Here is an 18,478-nt window from a genome sequence, read left to right on the forward strand (position 1 = left end):
CCTCTCTATTGCTTCCTACAATCCCCTTTTCAGGTAAAATGTGGCATAACACCCACTTGTGATGTTGAAGACAACCACAGCAATAATTGAATCATGAATGTTGCTAGAAATTAGGCTGCAAAAGTGCTTCTAGCCAGCTGTGTCTCATAACTGCAGCTAACTAGCTTTCTAAAGGCTAGAATTTAATGAAGGGAAAATCAAAAGAGTCAAGGAAATTGGGTTCCTGAAAAGTAGCAGCTATGGCCACAAACCAAGTAAGTGCCTACCATCCTAAGAGAGGTTCTATCTCAGTAGACTATTTTCATGAAGGAAGACCCTACAGAGCAACAGATTTAAGGATTAGAGACTACTTGTACTTTGTTACGTACAGGTAGAGATTAGATGAGAAGAGACAGAATAAGAAACAGCACAGGGTTTGGTGATTTGGGGAGGTTTCACTTTTTTGTCTTATTTATTTAGTTATTCTTGTAGAGGTTTCACTTTTTAGTTCTCCTTTATCCACAGGTAATGTGGGCTTACAGTACAGTAAGCACAGCACAGTGGGTGCTACCCTATTGTGATGAATAGGCCTAAGTGGTTGAGGTACTGGGTTAGTGACGTGGGAGTGAACACTCGCTATTCGGTCCTCCAAGGACATGATCTTAGACAGGAAGTCAATGCCAAAGGTTGCCTGCAAAGGAGGGACAGATACTTACTCTGTACCCCTCCTCTACCCCCAGTACCAGGCAGTCTTAGACCCAGAAGTTGAGTGAGTAAGTGAGTGAGTGAAGTCGCTCAGTCGTGTCTGACTCTTTGCGACCCCATGGACTGTAGCCTACCAGGCTCCTCCATCCATGGGATTTTCCAAGCAAGAGTACTGGAGTGGATTGCCATTTCCTTCTCCAGGAGATCTTCCTGACCCAGGGATTGAACCCTGGTCTCCCACATTGTAGGCAGACGCTTTACAGTCTGAGCCACCAGGGAAGTAGAGAATGGCCCTTGAAAAGTGTCCTGGTTCAACTTTTCAATGCTTACAATAGATAACTTTGAGGAAAAGAATCCCCAGGTAAGTTGGCGGGGGCAAAAACGTACTGTGTGATGCCTTGTACTGGACTCACCCAGCAGGCGCTGGGTTCCAAGCTGTTGTACATAAAGTGGGTGAGGATAAGTAGGCCAGGTGACACCCTGGGTGAAAAGGATATTGATTCCCTTGAGAGCCCGCTACTCCATTCCATACCATCACATCTTCCTATCCCCAAAGCCCAACCTAGGCCCCCACCACTCTGCCAGCCAAGGATTGCAGGGCTTGGATTTGCACAGAGACTGGCGCTTGGGTGTGGTGGATCCCAGGCTGAAGCCTCAGTGGTGGGCCTTGTGATATGCTTTGTGCTTGGCAGGTGGGTGGCACTTGCTGCCTGGGGTCACATGGCACTCCATCCAGCCATCAACGTCACCTTCAGGCCTGGGCTTGGGGCCATGCCCTCTCAGGCCCTGCCCACAGCCCTGAGGTGGGGCAGCTGGGCCGTGTGTGATCCTGGGAGTGGGATAGTTGGGGGTGGGATGAGGGCAGGGATGGCCAGGAAAGCTGAAGCACTCACAGAGGGTAGGTGGCCATGCCAAAGGGAATTCAGGGGTCATTTGGAGGAAAAGCACATGCTGCAGGAAATCTAATCACTAGTGTGGAGTGGGGGTAGGAGGCTTGGGGTGGGGAGTTGGTTCATTCTAGATAGTTCCATTATCCTCCTCCAAGAGGAGGAAGTACCAAAGAGATCAGAAGGCACATCCGGACAAGCTGATTTATTGAGTGTTGCAGGGGGCTCCCACATGTAGGTACTGGAGCCAGGCGCTCAGCTGTCCTCATTCCCCTCAGCTGCCAAAGCCTCCTGGCTCTCCTCTCCACTGGGCTCCTGCTGGGCAAACTCCTCGATGACTATGTCCTCAGAGCTTGCAGAAGCAGCAGAAGGGAACAGAGGGTTAGGAACAACTCTGAGCATCATCCACTCCCATTTCCTGACCCCAGAGAAGTGATCCCTTCCTTGCCACTCAGCTCAGACCCTCACCCCCTCTCAGCTGCCCCCCGCCCCCGACATGGACCACACTGGGCTTGTTTCCTTCATTCCTTCCCCAATCTCCAAACACAAAAGTTCCCCCCTCAGAGGGGAAATAAGAATTGGGGGTAGGAAGGAGAGAAGGCATGGAAAAATGACAAATGAGAAATAAGGGCTAGGAGGCAGGGAAAAAAGCAAAGACTGGAAGGGATGAGGGTGAAGGACGACGACTGGGAGAAAAGCAGGAGGTGGAGGGTGGGGGATGCAAAAAGGGAAAGGGGGCTTATGAAAAGCACTGTACTAAACTACGCCACGAAGTTAAACCATATGTTTCCACTGCACACCTATTGAAAACAACACTCCAGGGAAGCTTTTTAACATTTCCATTGTCATAAAACAGAGAGTGGCAGTGGGGAAAGGGGTGGGGGGCGAGGTTTCCAGGTCTCACATTTTCTTACCTAGCAGCCTCTGTAGTGAGCATAGAGAGGGAAGGAAATATGGATTAAAGCTGATAAGTTCCCTGAAGAAATGTCTTGTTACTCTTCCCTCTCTCTTTTTGACCTGTCTCCCTCTCATACATACACAATACACACACACATGCATGTGTGTACACACGCATACACACAATTGCCCTGAAAACCTATTCACCCAACCTACCTATTGCTATAGAATCTCTACTCAAACTGCCAGTCCTAGATTCATGAGATCAGAATTACTTGGTCCCCAACCCTCGGGACCACTGTTCCTGTGAGTCCCACCTGGTCACTCACCGTTTGACGGCTTTGGGTGCATCAGAATCAGGGGGAGCTCCACACCAACATCACTGCAAGGATCCCAAGATTGGGTTACAGATCTCCCTCCAAGGCTACTCCCTGAACCTCTCTCCCTGTTTTTTGGTCCTAGTGTGCCCTTAGATTCTCCCTCATCACTCTTTTGATCTGATTGCATCCTCCCTTTCTTGCCCTAGTTCCCCCCACCCAACAGTCTCTTACCTGGCTGTCAGGTCCCCTAGGATGCTGAGGGTAGAATGACACCCTAAAATTAGCAGCTGGAAATGGAAAGTAGCAACCTAATTTGACAGGGGAGTTAGGGATTGTAAGGCCAACTCAACCACAGAATCAGTTTCTGGAAGGGAAGGTAGCCTGCTCATGGAGCTCACAGGTTTGGGAAACAGGTCCATAGAAGGGGTGGGTTGAATGGGTCAGTCCAACTGGGAAGAAGACAAAAGTGGCTCCCCAGCCCCTGCCCAGACAGACCCTGCATTCTCACTCACCCTCCACAGGACACCATCAGGTTGACTCTGACTTTGTAGGACACCAAGATCCCCAGCAGCTCCTTGTCCACTCCTGGTCGAAGACTGGGAGGTGGTAGTAGTCATCGTTGTGTGTTTGAGGGGAAATGGCTGCGAGGGAGCTAACTCATTCAGTCCCCCGGTCCCTTCCTGTGCATCTTTTGTCATCTGACAGGTCTCCCAGGCTCTGATCTCCTACTCATTGGGATCGCATTTCTGTTCCTCAAATCCAGTTTTACCATGTCACCCTCTGCTCAAGAGGCTGCCTCTCTGAATATAATTAGTACACTGCTTGACTTTCACAACCCTTAACAATTTGGCCCCAACTAGTGTCTCTAACCGGAGAAGGCAATGGCAGCCCACTCCAGTACTCTAACCTGGAAAATCCCATGGATGGAGGAGCCTGGTGGGCTGCCATCTATGGGGTCACACAGAGTCAGACACAACTAAAGTGACTTAGCAGCAGCAGCAGCCTCTCTAACCTTCCTGCCCTAACTCCCTAACACCTGGGATACGACCTAACCAGACCCATCCTCTCTCCTTGCTCAGAACAAGTCGTGCAGATTCTTAACGTCTAATGTTTCCCCAGGCTGTATTCCCAACCTGGAACTCTCTTTTCTTCCTCTATTGCTATCCAAATCCAACACATTCTTCAAGATCTAGCTCCTTCTGCCTCCTCCAGCTATGCTGGCTTCTTTGAACTCCTATTGGATTTATAATCTGAACTACACATACTAACATTTAACTGATAGATGGCATTCACATTCCTCTTTTTTCAATTTTTTTAATGTAAATATTTTAATTGGAGGCTAATTACAATATTATATTGGTTTTGCCATACATCAACATGAATCTGCCATGGGTGTACATGTGTTCCCCATCCTGAACCCCCCTCCCACCTCCCTCCCCATACCATCCCTCTGGGTCACCCCAGTGCACCAGCCCCGAGCACCTGGTATCATGCATCGAACCTGGACTGGCAATTCGTTTCACATATGATAATATTCGTGTTTCAATGCCATTCTCCCAGATCATCCTGCCCTCGGCCTCTCCCACAGAGTCCAAAAGACTGTTCTATACATGTGTCTCTCTTGCTGTCTCATATACAGGGTTATTATTACCATCTTTCTAAATTCCATATATATGCGTTAGTATACTGTATTGGTGTTTTCCTTTCTGGCTTACTTCACTCTGTATAATAGGCTCCAGTTTCATCCACCTCATTAGAACTGATTCAAATGTATTCTTTTTAATGGCTGAGTAATACTCCATTGTGTATATGTACCACAGCTTTCTTATCCATTCGTCTGCTGATGGACATCTAGGTTGCTTCCATGTCCTGGCTATTATAAACAGTGCTGCGATGAACATTGGGGTACACATGTCTCTTTCAATTCTGGTTTCCTCAGTGTGTATGCCCAGCACTGGGATTGCTGGGTCGCATTCCTCTTTGTTCCCCATTTCAGCCATAAACTGAAGGCAGAGACTATCTTCAACTTCTTCGTACCCTCCCACATTGCTTAGCATAGGAATGACTATGTAACAAGCATTCAGTGAAAACCGACTGATTGAAAAATAAGGCACAGGAGTTCCCTGGTGGTACAGTGGATAAGAATCTGCCTGCCAATGCAGGGGACACAGGTTCGGTCCCTGGTCTGGGAAGACTCCACATGCTGCAAGGCAACTAAGCCCTTGTGCCACAACCACTGAAGCCCACACTAGAGCCCATGCTCTGCAAACAAGAGATGCCACCACAATGAAGTGTAGCCCCTGCTCACCTCCACTACAGAAAGCCCACACACAGCAACAAAGACCCAGTTCAGCCAAATTAATTAATTAATTTTAAGGAAAGGAAAATACAGAAAGCCATATGATCTTGGAGGTTTTCCAAGATTTTTCATTGCCCTGGGATGCTGATCCTCTATCTGCAAAGTAATGCTATTGGGATGATTTCTCAGTCTCTCTCAAGCAATAACAATGTATTGCTACATGATTGATAAAGCACAGAGAAAGGCAGTGGGAATGAATGCTTGTCAGATGGTGGCAGATGGTTTTTGGTAGAAGACACATCTTACACTAGGGCCTCCAAGTGTTAGGCATAGGACCAAATAAATGATGATATAATTCTATCAGTTCCTATCATATTCATTTTTGTCCTCTTTTCTCTCCATTTCTCATCTGTCTTCCACTGAACTTCTATCTCCACTAGAGATTAGCTGCTACAGAGATCACAGTGTTAGAGCCATATGACATGTGATAGCATCTTTTCCACCTCTGCCACTGTGCAAGCTTGGACAAGTTCCCTCGTCTCTCTGAGCCTCAGAGATAGAATAAGAACACATATTCAGCCTAATTAATGGGATTCTTATGAGGATAACAGTACCATACATAAGACCTTTCTGAGTTGTAAAATATTATACAACATAAGGAATTTTTCCTATCCACTTTTTCCTTCCTTGTTGCCTATGACCTAAGCCTGTCATTGGTCCCATGGGTATTATTTAGCTTACTGTTGGCCCTCTTGCCTAGAGGTGTCTCTGAATGTTTAAATTTTTTTTGAAACAGGTAGGCTTCATTGAAGGTGAAACCTCAGAACTGTATATATAGCACACAGAGTGGGTTGGGGGGTTAGAAAATGAAGGCTGGGAGTTACATGTGAGCTTACATTGTGCTGGAGGCCAGATTGGTGTCACCCTGCTTGAGTTTGCCATCCAGTGCCAGGCCCTGTTTCTGGCAGTTGTCTGCCAAGAGCGGGGTTACTGCAAAGCTCTTAGAGAAGGTGGAGTTAGCAGCTATAGTCTCCCTTTGAAAGGAAAAGAAGAGAAGAACTTAAGCTAGGCTTGCCAACTAAGTGATTCTCATTCCCAAGAGTATTTTGCACAATTCCATGAACCTACTGGAATATCCAAGAGAACTGACATGTCTGACTGTGGAGAGTGGGAACGATTCACTCTGGTGGGAAATTGTCTTATGCCCCCTCTCAGAATTCGATGATCCTCTTGTGGGTATCCTCCCTCTAGCTCTCTTCAGAATCCCTCCCTTTTTCCACGTCAGCCCTCACCTTGACCTTCCTCAGTCCTGGCCTCTTCCCCACTTCCTTCTTTCCCCAATCCTCTCGTCTGCCTCCAGACCCTGACCCTCTTTCCACCACCCTATCCCTCAGCTCTCTGACCCCAGCCCCAGCGCCAGCTCACGTGAACTCCTGAACGAAGACAGTGTTGGTGTACTTGTCTAGTGAATACAGGACGACATCTGTGATCTGGTCAACTGCAGAGCCAGGAAAAGCACATGACTATAGTTTGTCATCCTCAAGACCCCAACTCACTGCCCTTGTACACGGGCACACTTCATATGATATACTAAGATGTGCATATATGGTAAACAGAGATGTATGTTTTGATAAGCCTGCAATGGAGGGAAAGCCTAGATGAATGCAGACTGGGTAAGTGGGGGCAGAGTTCTAGAAAAAGACGTATGGATTTGGGACCAGGGGCAGGGAGACAGGAAGAGAAGCTGACCTGAAATCTTGATTTTTTTGATGACCTTGTTGGTAGAGTTGTTGATGGAAACATTGACAGAGATGGGTTTGCCATGATAATTTACCTAAAGCAGGAGGAGAGGCCGTTATAAGGTTGGAGGGAGAACACTCAGATAAAGACCTAGAATTTGTTTCCTCAGCACTCTTGCTGACCTGGCCTCCACCCCTGTCTTCCCAAGTAGGTGATCAATAAAGAAAGGGTTTCAGAGTGGTTGCATGCTAGGAGGCGAGAAATGGGGGTCACAAACCTCCTTGTCCATCCAGGCCTGGAGTTGTAGGGGCTGAGCTGACAGGAGGAAGCGGCGCACAGTCTGGGCCCAGGGGCCAGGGCCTGGTTCCAGGGGAGCAAACTGTATTTTCCGAATCACCAGCCGCACAGAGTCTCTAAGTAGAGGCCAAGGGGACAGCCAGAACATCTCCTTAGGACCCACAGACCTTTCTTGTGCCAAACCTATAGCCCAGTCCTCGCTTGGGTGGTGGAGGTGGCAGAAGGTTTCCCTCAGAGAATGCCTCTGGACCCTCAAGGTAGGTATCTAGACCATAGGTCAGCAAACTATGGCTCACTGGCTAAGTCTGGTCTGCTGCTTGTGTCTGTGTGGCCCGCAAGCTAAAAATGGTCATTACATTTTCAAGTGGTTGAAAAAAATCAAAGAACAATATTTCATGACATGTGGAAATTATATAAAATTCAAATTTCAATGTTCATAAAGTATTGGAACGCAGCCATGCTTGTTCATTTACGTACTGCCCATGGCTGTTTTCATGCTACAGTGGCACAGTTCAGTAGGTGCAACAGGAAGTACATTGTTCACAAAGCCTAATATTTCTTGTCTGGCCTTTGACAGAAGAGTTTGCTGACCCATGCTCTAGAGCAAAGAAGAGAAATTAGAGGGAAATCAGAAATGGGCATCTGAATTGGTGGTGATGCTGCTACACAGGTTAGAAGTAAGGACGTTTCTGTCCTGAGAGCAAGATCTGTTTCCTGGTGCAGGCTAGAGTCAGGGATTTTGAAGTTGACCACAGAAACACCTCTTGGAGACTTTCTCCTCCAGGTTTTCGGCACAGAAACTCTTCACTTCAAAGTCAACACCACAGGCCTGCAAAGGGGCAGAGGCAAAGAGAACTCATTTCTGACACTGCCCACTCCCTTCCTCATGGGTTTATAAGGAAATGTCTGATCCCTCCCATTAGCTGTCCCTTTCTCCAGTCTTGTCCATTTATCCCTCTGTCCACCTTTTTGAGAACCCAGACCTCACCTTTCCTGTATCATCAGGACCTGGCTGCAGTGTCACCGAACAGGGCAGGTTGACAACCATCTAAAGGATCAGAAGGAGGTCGGCAAACAGAAGAAATAGGGACCCCTTTACTCTGTTCTCTTTGTTAAGCTTTCTCTCTTAATCTTCCCTAGAAGCCTTACCTAGGGCTTGGGGTCAGTACCTGGAGGGTAAAGGGGTAGGCATTGTCCCCCAGCTTGTGCAGCAGTCGCTCCTGCAGGACTGTGAGGGGGCCCCGGGGGCTGCTAGGCTCAGCTGGGACCACTTGCTGGACCTGTACGTACAGATCTTTGCGGAATGTCAGACCAATCACATCCAAGTCATCGTGGCCATAGCGAAAGGCACAGGTCAACATGACAAACACTGCAGGCAAAGGAACAAGAGAGTGACCTGTCAGGTCTGAGGGGGAAAGGAGATCTTAACAGCATCAGAAGAAGCTCAGAGGAAGACATGGAGAAACAATGTAATATTATCAAACCAGTATAGCCATAAAGAAAAGGATTAACACATTTGACTACAGTAAAATTTAAAACTTCTTTACATTAAGAATCTTTATAAATAATGAAACAAGCAAAAGCCTGAGGAAATATTTGCAACACCTGTAACAAAAGTTTAGTGTTCATAGTATCTAAAAAAACTCCCACAAATCAGTAATAAAAATACAAACATTCCAATATAAAAGTGTGCAAAATGCATGAATAGGCTCTACACAGAAGTGTGGAATGGAATGGCCAATGAAGTATGAAAACATGTCCAGTCTTATTAGTAATCAGATAAATGCAAATTAAAGCCACAATGAGATAACATTTCTGCCTCCTCAGACTGTCAAAAATTTTTAAGTCTGACAGCACTAAATGTTGAACAATGCTCCAGATGTGAAACAATTAATTACATACTGTGGTGGGAGTATATGTTTGTATAGCCACTTTAGAAAACTGTTGGGCACTGTCCAATAAAGTGGAATCTGCTCATATCTTATGAAATAAGAATCTAGTGGAACTCTTGCTCTTGTCTATAAGGAGAAACATAAAATGTCCATGGCGTCAGTGTTTGTCATAGCATAAAACTGGAAATGATTTAAATACCTATCAATTGGAGAGTGGGTAAACAGTTATGGTATATTCATATCATGGAATATTAAACTGAGATTAAAATAATGAACCTGAACTCCATGTATTAGCATGGTTAAGTCTCAAAAGTTGAGTAAAAGAAGGATGATATGCACAATCATACCATGTATATAAAGTTGAAAAGCATGTAGAACAATACCAAATTTGCTCACTGATATATAAATTAGAAGTATAGAAACATCATGGGAACAATAAATATCAAATTTAGAATAGTTATTACCCGAGGTGGAGGCAGGAAGGAAAGGAGGGAGGGAGGAAGGAGTATGGGATTAGGGAAGGATACACAGGAGACTTCAGTTGGTTTCTGTAATTCTTTTTAAAACTAGGTGATGGGTACAGGATATTCATTGTGTAATTCTAGGGTCAGAACCTAGGTTTGCATACGACTTGTAGAAATCCCTTGTGTTGTCTGAGCCTCAGTTATTTCACCTGTCAATAATAGGACTGCAGAAGAGCTCTACAGTTATCTCTGTTTTATAGGTAGAGAAAATGAGCTCAGAGTAGCTAAATGACAGCCCAGGATTTTAACTCAGACATGACTCTAAAGCCTAGACTCATATGCCCAACTTAACTCACAGGATGGTTGTAAGGAGGTGATGTATGAGAAATCCCTGTGGAAATTTAAATTATAGATGTGGATGATGATGATCATCATGGGAATATTAGAGAAATGGAACAATAATAATTGAACTTATACATTACAGCTAGTACCTAAGATTATTGGGACAAATAGAAAGCTACTTCGTGCACTAGTGGAGTGTGGGATAGGGTACAGAAAGATATCTTTCCGAGGACAGTGACAGAGACTGAGGGAAGGAAAGATTTACAACAGGGGTTGGGGAAAAAATGGAATAGGGGTCAAGAATCTTATCAGGAGCCCTGACCCAAAGAAAAGAAAACTACCAAGAGCCACACACTAGTAGAAACCAACCTATTTTTGTATTTTTAAGAAATCAAAATATACAACAGCCAGATTATCTGCTTTTAAAATTACAAACAAGCAAAGCAAATGAAACTATTTTCAAAAGATACAACAAAGACTGAAAGTAGCGGTAATGGTAGTGCTTATAATGACTGGGACAATGGGCAGCCTCATGCCCTGCATGAAAGTGAAGTCGCTCAGTCGTGTCTGACTCTTTGCAGCCCCATGCGACCCACCAGGCTCCTCCGTCCATGGGATTTTCGAGGCAAGAATACTGGAGTGGGTTGCCATTTCCTTCTCCAGGATACCCTGCACGAGGGAGAGTTAATTGGTACAACCATTTTGAAGGGCAATTTGGCGATAGAGAGCTTTAAAAATGTGTGACTACCCTTTGGCCATTCATTCCTTTTCCAAGCATTTAGTCTAAAGAAATAATTGGACAAGTATGAAAAAAAATACATACAAGCATGTACTTTATGGGGTTGTCATAGCAAAAAATGTCCAGTGGTTAAAGTTGGTGAAATATATGATGGTGCACTCATACAATATAGTACTAGGCAACTAAAAATTTTATAGATTTTTACATATTGCATAGGCAAAAAAGAAGATTAGAAAGTATTATGTATAATATAGCATTTAAAATAAAAATATAGATATTTTTACACAGAAAATATGAATAAATGTGAACTGAAATATTTGTGATTATCTCTGGGTGAGAGGATTACAGTCTTTCTCCTTCATCTGTACTTTTCTAATGTTTCTACATGAAGACAAACTTAACAATTTTCAAAAGATACAATAAATTAAATTCATCTTGGTTTCCCAGTTATGCCAAAAAAAGTGGGAAAAGGGAGAGCAAGAATAGGAAAAGGAAAGAGGGAGCAAAGGAAAGAAAAAAAGAGAGAAGATGAGGAAAAGAGGTGGCTGGAAGGAAGCAAAGGAAGGGATGAAGTCAAAGAGAAGAGAAATCAGAAAAAGAGGAGAGGCCAGTCAAAAGGGTGTCTAATAGCCCCTGAGCTCAGGGTGTGTTAATCAGATGAATTGTTCTTGTCACATCCCGCTGTGTATGTGGTGGGAAGGGCATCACCCCACCCCCAAGATCTTATTGATTCTCTGACAGTTTACAATCATCCTTTTTTGTGTTAAGAAATAGCTTGTTTTAGTTTTTTTAATTCAACATCTATTCGAAAGTTATTTATATTTGTGTTTATTACATAAATAATACATATTAGTTGTGTGACAATTAGAAAACACAAACAAAAAGAGAAATCAAAGTTCTGCCATCATACATATTTCAGAGATAACTGCTCTTAATTTGTTTCATTTGCTTCCCAACTTTGTTTCTGTAATTAAATATAAGGCCACCTTAGATATTTATGACTTATCTTTCATTGCCTTTTTGAAATGAAACATTTTATTTTGAGATCATTGTAGATTTACATGCAGTTGTAAGAAATAATACAGAAAGATCCCACATCAGTTTTTGTTAAACCACACTTCATTCACACTACCACATATATGGCCCTACAACTGGCCTTTTTCATTCAGTGGCGTAGTATTAGTATATTTTACATCAACAAGTGCACCTCAAAAGAAAAAATACATATTTGGAAATGTTATGCAAGTAAGATTATCTTGATAAAAGTAACAAAGCATATAAAAAAGCTAAGGAATAAACTTAAATACATACAGCTTAAATGAATAATAATATAAAACTACTAAGGGACATGAAGATGAAAATTAAAGGAATAAACACATTTTATTTCCTGGGTCAACATACATTTTTAAAACTAAAGATTTTTTTCTGTAGGTTATTCTGAAAATTTTGTAGGGCTGTGAAAAAATGATTTAGGGTTTAGAACTACAGAGTAATTGAGAGTCTTAAATAAGTTGATTAATTTACTGGCTATATCCCAAAATTCCTCTGATATTTAAAAGTGGATGAATTGCTTATCCGCACTGTTTAATCTGAGCAATTAAGTTTGGTTTATTCCACAATACCTAAAGGTTACATTTGAACTAGTATTCATCAGTTTGTTCTGAACTTTTTCAAATCGAACCCAATTTTCAATCTGTTGGATCACAGAGCAAGAATTAAAGAAAAAAATGGCAAAGCAATTATTTCAGTGTAATCTGGAACTATAATACTGTAACCAGAGTAATGTGTTTTGCTATTACTTGCTGTAGTTGTTGTTTTGTTTATTTCTTTGTTTGGGACTTTTTTTTAATGGAAAAAATGGGTTTCCCTACACAAAGGAGATACGGAAAGACATATGCAAATAAAGGGAAAAAGAAATGCAAAGTGGCAGCCTGCAGGTCCAGCCCTTGGAAAAATAGTTTTTTGATTTATCCAGGGCTTTAAAAAAATCTCTTAATTAGCTGCCAACATTTGAAAATCAGGACATTTGCTTAATGCAAATTTTAATAATTTAATCCATATCAATTTAATCCATATTTTAATAATATGGATTTCTGGTGTACTGGATCTTTCAGTAGGCAGTCTAAGTGTGTGTTCAGGTTAGCAGTGAAGCAAAGGCCCTACCAACAATAAGGGAGAAAATCAGAGATTTTAGAAAAAAGCATTTAATTTCAGCACACATGTAAATTTTGTGTGATCTTGGAAAAGAAAATATAATTAATGCTTTAGAAATATATCTATTTTAAATATTATTTGGGAAGAGGCACTAGAATCTTTTCAGACTTTGAGCCTCTCAAAGTCTTATTCTGACCTTTATTTCCAGTTCCTCTTTAACAATCAGAAAATTTGGCTACACTGGGCTGAAATTCCCAGTTGTTAGCTTCTATCAGATAAGACATTCACAATTCCCACCACTTTTTAATTTTCTTATAACCCTCTGGTCCACTCGTCCAGTCCACTCATTCAGATTACTTGTCTGGTGTGTGTGACATTTTAGGTTGGGGTCACTGGCATATACACAGACCAACAAGGGTTTTTACTTACTCTTTCGGCCTTTTAAGTAATCAGGGTCAACCAGGACTACACCATCTATGGAGGGGGGAGAAACGGCACCCTGGTCAGGAAAAGTCCTCAGACTATGAAACAGAAGTTCCTCTTCTACATGGTCCTTTCTTGGCTTTCTTTCACTCCCTTGCTCCCACTCCCCTCCTCCCCAGGCTCTTTCCCTTTTCGGACTCACTGACCAATGGGTTCCACCATGTCCACATGGTCCACGAAGTCCCGTTTCCCCAGGTAGATGGATAGCTGTTGTGGAACAACCTCCCATGTTACTCTCATAATCTTCTTTTAATGGATTCCCCTGAAGGCCCCAACCCAAGCCCTGAGACCTTGAAGGACGCACACATCTATCCCTTTTCCCCTTTCATTTGCCCATCTGGGTCAGGTTCTCTCACCTTGCCATTGGAGCAGGTCTTCTTAAACACCCTATGAGGAGAAAATCAGAGGATATGGAAGGCGATTGGAAGATAAGGGAGGGGGAGAAGAAGGGAAAGGAAAGAAAGGGAATTGGGGAGAAAAGGAAATATTTCTAGGATTAGAGGAAGAGGCCCAAGGAGAATGAAGTGACACCCAGGTGGAGGCAACACAAGTAAAAGAGAGGTTGCAAACCCCCCCACCCCAAAGGCAAGTCGTTGGGTTTGGGTAAGCCACAAGTCACAGAAGCAGAGAATTAGGAGTTCTTACTTACCTAGACATGTTGGCCATGGTGTGGATGTTGAGCCTTTTCTGGCAAGAGGGGAAGGAGGGAGGCTCAATCATTTGGTCCCATTCTCCTTACCTGGCTTTGATATACCATCTGGACACACCTGGTGTGACATAACCTTTTCTTCTTAGACAGACACCCCACCACCATCCATGCTTCCTATTCTTCCTCCTACCAGGGTTACTTATTCAGGCATACTCTCACCCATCCAGAACACAGGAAAAAAAAACTCCCCTAGTTTTTACAAATTATTGACTAATCGTACTGTTTGTTCTCCAGAAAGGATGAGGCTTTATTAAATAGCTGGGGCCCTTTCCTCTCGAGAGTGTTTTGGGAGAAGGAATTTGTTTGGAGAAAGGCCTTCGTCCACGAAATTATGAAGAAAATTGTACTGGATGAGGTTGAGCATCACCTAGCACAGGGTAGATGCCAAGACATGTTTGTTAGATACATGAATGAATGAATGAATGAACAAAACCCAGACTCTGGTTTTTGCGATGGATTCTGAGCCTGAGTTCACCTCATGGTGGCCTTAACACAGCTAAGAAAGGAGAAAGGTGCAGAAGAGTAAAGGTACCCTCATGCTCTTGGTTGTTGGCGGCAGAAGCCTCTATGGAAGTTGAAAGCCTTTCTTGAACCTATTCATTGTTCTCATCATCCTCCCCAGATTTGCCCACTCTTACCCCCTTCAATGTCCCCAGGTGCTAAGCCTTGGAGTAGGGATCCTTAGAAAGAGAAAGATATCTCTCTAATGCTTTTCTTTGATGTGTATTAGATCTGGCCCGAGAGGAGCTTAGGGGAGTTTTCAGAGGTCTCTTCCAGGATATCTTGGCCTGAGTACCTGTCAGCTCTGTTAGGAAAGGTGCCCCTCAAATTCTTGATATATTGAGGAAGGTGCTAAGGGCAGGGGATATGGGGCCTAGTATGGGCTGGAAATAAGAGGACTTTGGACTATTTACCTGGGGAGGAAGGTGAAGCTCACATCCGTCTCCAGCTCTGGTCACTATGCTCGCCTCTCCAACCTCTTATACCCAAAGTCCTGTGAATTTTCAGATTGGTGGGGGCCAGGGGAGAAGAATAGGGTCCTGAGGGGGGGCGCATAAAATACTGCTTTATAAATAGCTCAGGTGCCAAGAGTTTGGAAAGCAGATTAGTGAACAAGAGATTAGTTGCTAAAAGATTAGCTGTTTGCTGCTGGGACAGGGCCAAGGTCAGGGGTTGAATCTGATGGTGTTAAAGTCAGGGGAGCTTGAGAAAAGGAACTACAGGGTTTTGGCCTTGTGAGGCCTTGAACCTGAGGACTGGGATCAAAGGGGAGTTGGGGACATTAAAAGAAATGCAAGGTGAGGGATAGAAATAGGAAGACTCAAAGTATAACCCTTTGTGATTCTGAAAGGAGACTCTTGTGTCACATTCCAGTCTTTCTATACCTCTTGATCAGGTATAACAGGCCACACAAAAGTCAAGGGTATGGGAAAGAGCACCCTTTCCCTAGCCCACCGCTACTTGGGACTTGGGACTCTTTTTTTTTTTTTTTTAATTTTTAGTTTTACTTTATTTTACTTTACAATACTGTATTGGTTTTGCCATACATTGACATGAATCCACCACGGGTGTACATGAGTACCCAATCCTGAACCCCCCTCCCACCTCCCACCCCATATCATCTCTCTGGATCATCCCCATGTACCAGCCCCAAGCATCCTGTATCTTATAATGAACCTAGACTGGCGATTCGTTTCTTACATGATAGTATACATGTTTCAATGCCATTCTCCCAAATCATCCCACCCTCTCCCTCTCCCTCTCCCTCTTCCTCAGAGTCCAAAAGTCCATTCTATACATCTGTGTCTCTTTTGCTGTCTCGCATAAAGGGACTCTTGAAGTAATGTTTAGAGACCCAATTATCCCAGATTATGTTCACAGCAGGAGTAGATCTCCTGTAAATAGGGGTGGAGTGGGCAGGGGAGGCTGAGTGTACTGAGCTGTATGCACACATCTGTGAGCCTTGAACTTCTTTTCTTGTTGAAGAGGAAGGTAACACAAGATTCTTGGCTCAGAGGCAGGTTATCCCAGCAGAATGTTGCCTGTGGACACAAAAGGCAATTGACATCTTTACATGTCTGCCCCCACCACAGCCAACCTTCCCCCATATGCGCCCTCAGCCCTTGACTCACTCCAATCCCTAAAACTAAGTCCACGCTATAGGCCCTAAGCAGCTTCCCTCACCTCATATGACCACTCATGGAATTAAAGATATTTTTGTCCTGCAGCTGCCAGGACCCCTGCAATGGCAGCAGCAAAAGTAATCTTTCTTTCTTGGCTGTCCTTCCCATAGAACCCAGGCCCAGGTTTCATGGACATGGGGGATGTAGAGACAGGATTTGCAAACTCTGGGGGTACAGGACCCCACCCTACTTTACCTCACCATAGCACTGGCTGGGCTTCAGTACCTATCCATAGATGCAGCCTCAACCCTCCAGGACAGCCTGTCCATTCCTCACAGGGTGGCCACGGCTGTGGCTCAGAGGCTGGGCCTTCCCTACCTCCTGCTCGCCACTGTGGGTGCTGAATAGCTGTCCGGTATTCTCTTTGCCCAAATAACCATGTTAACCTTTGCCATTCCTTGTCAGTATGCACCCCAGGGCCTTGACTTTTAGTCATTGTAACTCTCTGCTTTAGCTAGAGCTAGAAGCCCAGACTCTGAGGGGAAGATTGGTGTCCATGGGGAAGATGAAGTCAGAATGAATGTTCTTTTGGACTAGGCTTCAACCTATTTTTGTCTTTAGACCCACATTTGAAGCTTAGCCTCTCTTTCGAATCAGGTCCATGGTCCTCCCAGCAGGAAGAAAGTAGATCTGGTAGGCCTTTAATTCATTACTATGATTGAACTTAAATCATTCTCTCTTTTCCTGAAGTATGTGCATTTCTTGACTGAGGTATAATTTAGCGAAAGTAAAATGCACAAGTCTCAATTGCACAGCTTGATGAATTTTTACCTACTGTGGAAAGCTGAATAATGGGCCCCCAAAGATATCAGGTCCTAATCCCGGGAAGCAATGAATTTTACCTTATATGGAAAAAAGGAACTTTGCAGATGTGATTAAATTTAGGATCTTGAGAGGGGGAGACTATTTTGGATCATCTGGGTGGGCCCTAAATGTAATCACTAGTCTCTTTATGAGAGGGAAACAGAGGGAGATTTGACTGCTGAGACAGAAGGCAGTGTGAGGATTGCAGCCAGATGCGATGCTACAGGCTTGGAAGATGGAGGAAGGGAAGATGGACGAATGCAGCTCTAGAAGCTGGAAAAGGCAAGGACACGGATTCTCTCCAGTAGTCCCTCATGGTTGCAAGGTGGCTGTCACAGTTCAGGCATAGCCCTGCTGATACTTTGGTTTTGGCCCAGTGAACCTGATTTTGGACTTCTGGTCTCCAGAACTATAGAAGAATAAATGGTCTTTTAAGCCATCAAATCTGTGGTTACTTTTTTGCAGCAGTAATAGGAAATTACTACACCTATGTAACTACTACCCAGATCAAGATATAGAATATTTCTAGCTCCTCAGAAAATTCCCCTGTGTCCCTTTCCAGTTGATAACCTCTCAAAGAGAACCATCACCCTGGTTTCATTTTGATTAGGAGTATTTTCATTTTAGGGTTTCCCAGGAAACTCCCATGGACGGAGGAGCCTGGTAGGCTGCAGTCCATAGGGTCGCTAAGAGTCGGACACGACTGAGTGACTTCACTTTCACTTTTCACTTTCCTGCATTGGAGAAGGAAATGGCAACCCACTCCAGTGTTCTTGCCTGGAGAATCCCAGGGACAGGGGAGCCTGGTGGGCTGCCGTCTATGGGGTCGCAAAGAGTCGGACACGACTGAAGCGACTTAGCAGCAGCAGCAGCAGCAGGTGGTGCTAGTGGTAAAGTGCCAATGCAGGAGATGTAAGAGACATGGGTTCAATCCCTGGGTCAGGAAGATCCCCTGGAGGAGGGCATGGCAACCCACTCCAGTTTTCTTACCTGGAGAACCTAATGGACAGAGGAGCCTGGCAGGCTATAATCTATAGGGTCACACAGAGTTGGACAGGACTGAAGCGACTTAGCACACACATTTGCATTTTATGAGGAGCCAAGAGTAAGAAGGCAAAGGAATGCATCTCTAATGGTGAAGTATCTGGCCCCTGTGATAGATTAAGGGGAGACCTATTTTCAGGTCTTTACCCACCCTCACTCTGCACACCCCAATGATATTTCCAAACCCGCCCTTCCAGTTAGGAAGTGATGATCAGATCTCTGAGTGAGGAATGGTTGGCTTATTCCCTAAGGCATCATAGCAGACAGGATTGTTTATCAACTCAATAGGCATCTCTCAGTTCCTTCTTTTTGTTTTTATAATTCATTTATTTTATTTTTGGTTGAGTTGGGTCTTCATTGCTCCCCTCGGGCTTTCTCTAGTTGCACAGAGAGCTAGGGCTACTCTTCTTGCAGTGCACAAGATTCTCATCATGGTGGCTTCTCTTGTTGTGGAGCAGGGGCTCTAGGCACATGGGTTTCAGTAGTTAAAGCATGTGGATTCAGTAGTTGTGGCACATGGGCTTTAGCTGTCCACAACAT

The 18,478-nt window shown here is 44.1% G+C and overlaps 1 protein-coding gene across 1 annotated transcript; it reads right to left on the reverse strand.

Moving 5' to 3' along the window:
- Window positions 1-1,826: 1,826 nt before the first annotated feature.
- Window positions 1,827-13,864, reverse strand: ARR3 (arrestin 3). The gene is made up of 16 exons (XM_068962399.1): window positions 13,848-13,864; window positions 13,555-13,585; window positions 13,345-13,405; window positions 13,145-13,189; window positions 8,294-8,493; window positions 8,113-8,172; window positions 7,886-7,953; window positions 7,105-7,240; window positions 6,837-6,921; window positions 6,513-6,585; window positions 5,984-6,121; window positions 3,301-3,384; window positions 3,020-3,043; window positions 2,798-2,850; window positions 2,486-2,495; window positions 1,827-1,923 (listed from the first exon to the last, which is right to left on the reverse strand). The coding sequence occupies exons 1-16, from the start codon at window positions 13,862-13,864 to the stop codon at window positions 1,827-1,829; spliced, it is 1,182 nt and encodes a 393-aa protein (XP_068818500.1).
- Window positions 13,865-18,478: the final 4,614 nt, after the last annotated feature.

The sequence above is a fragment of the Capricornis sumatraensis genome, chromosome X (assembly GCF_032405125.1).
Source record: "Capricornis sumatraensis isolate serow.1 chromosome X, serow.2, whole genome shotgun sequence".
NCBI lineage: Eukaryota > Metazoa > Chordata > Mammalia > Artiodactyla > Bovidae > Capricornis > Capricornis sumatraensis.

What these genes read in the sequence shown, in the direction of transcription:
- ARR3 (XM_068962399.1), bottom strand. An exon ending in GAGGAGAAAGTCTCCAAGAG is followed by an intron (nt 7,241 to 7,885) that starts GTGTTTCTGTGG and finishes GCCTCTACTTAG; the next exon opens with AGACTCTGTGCGGCTGGTGA. An exon ending in GTCTTCGTTCAGGAGTTCAC is followed by an intron (nt 6,122 to 6,512) that starts GTGAGCTGGCGC and finishes TTCCTTTCAAAG; the next exon opens with GGAGACTATAGCTGCTAACT.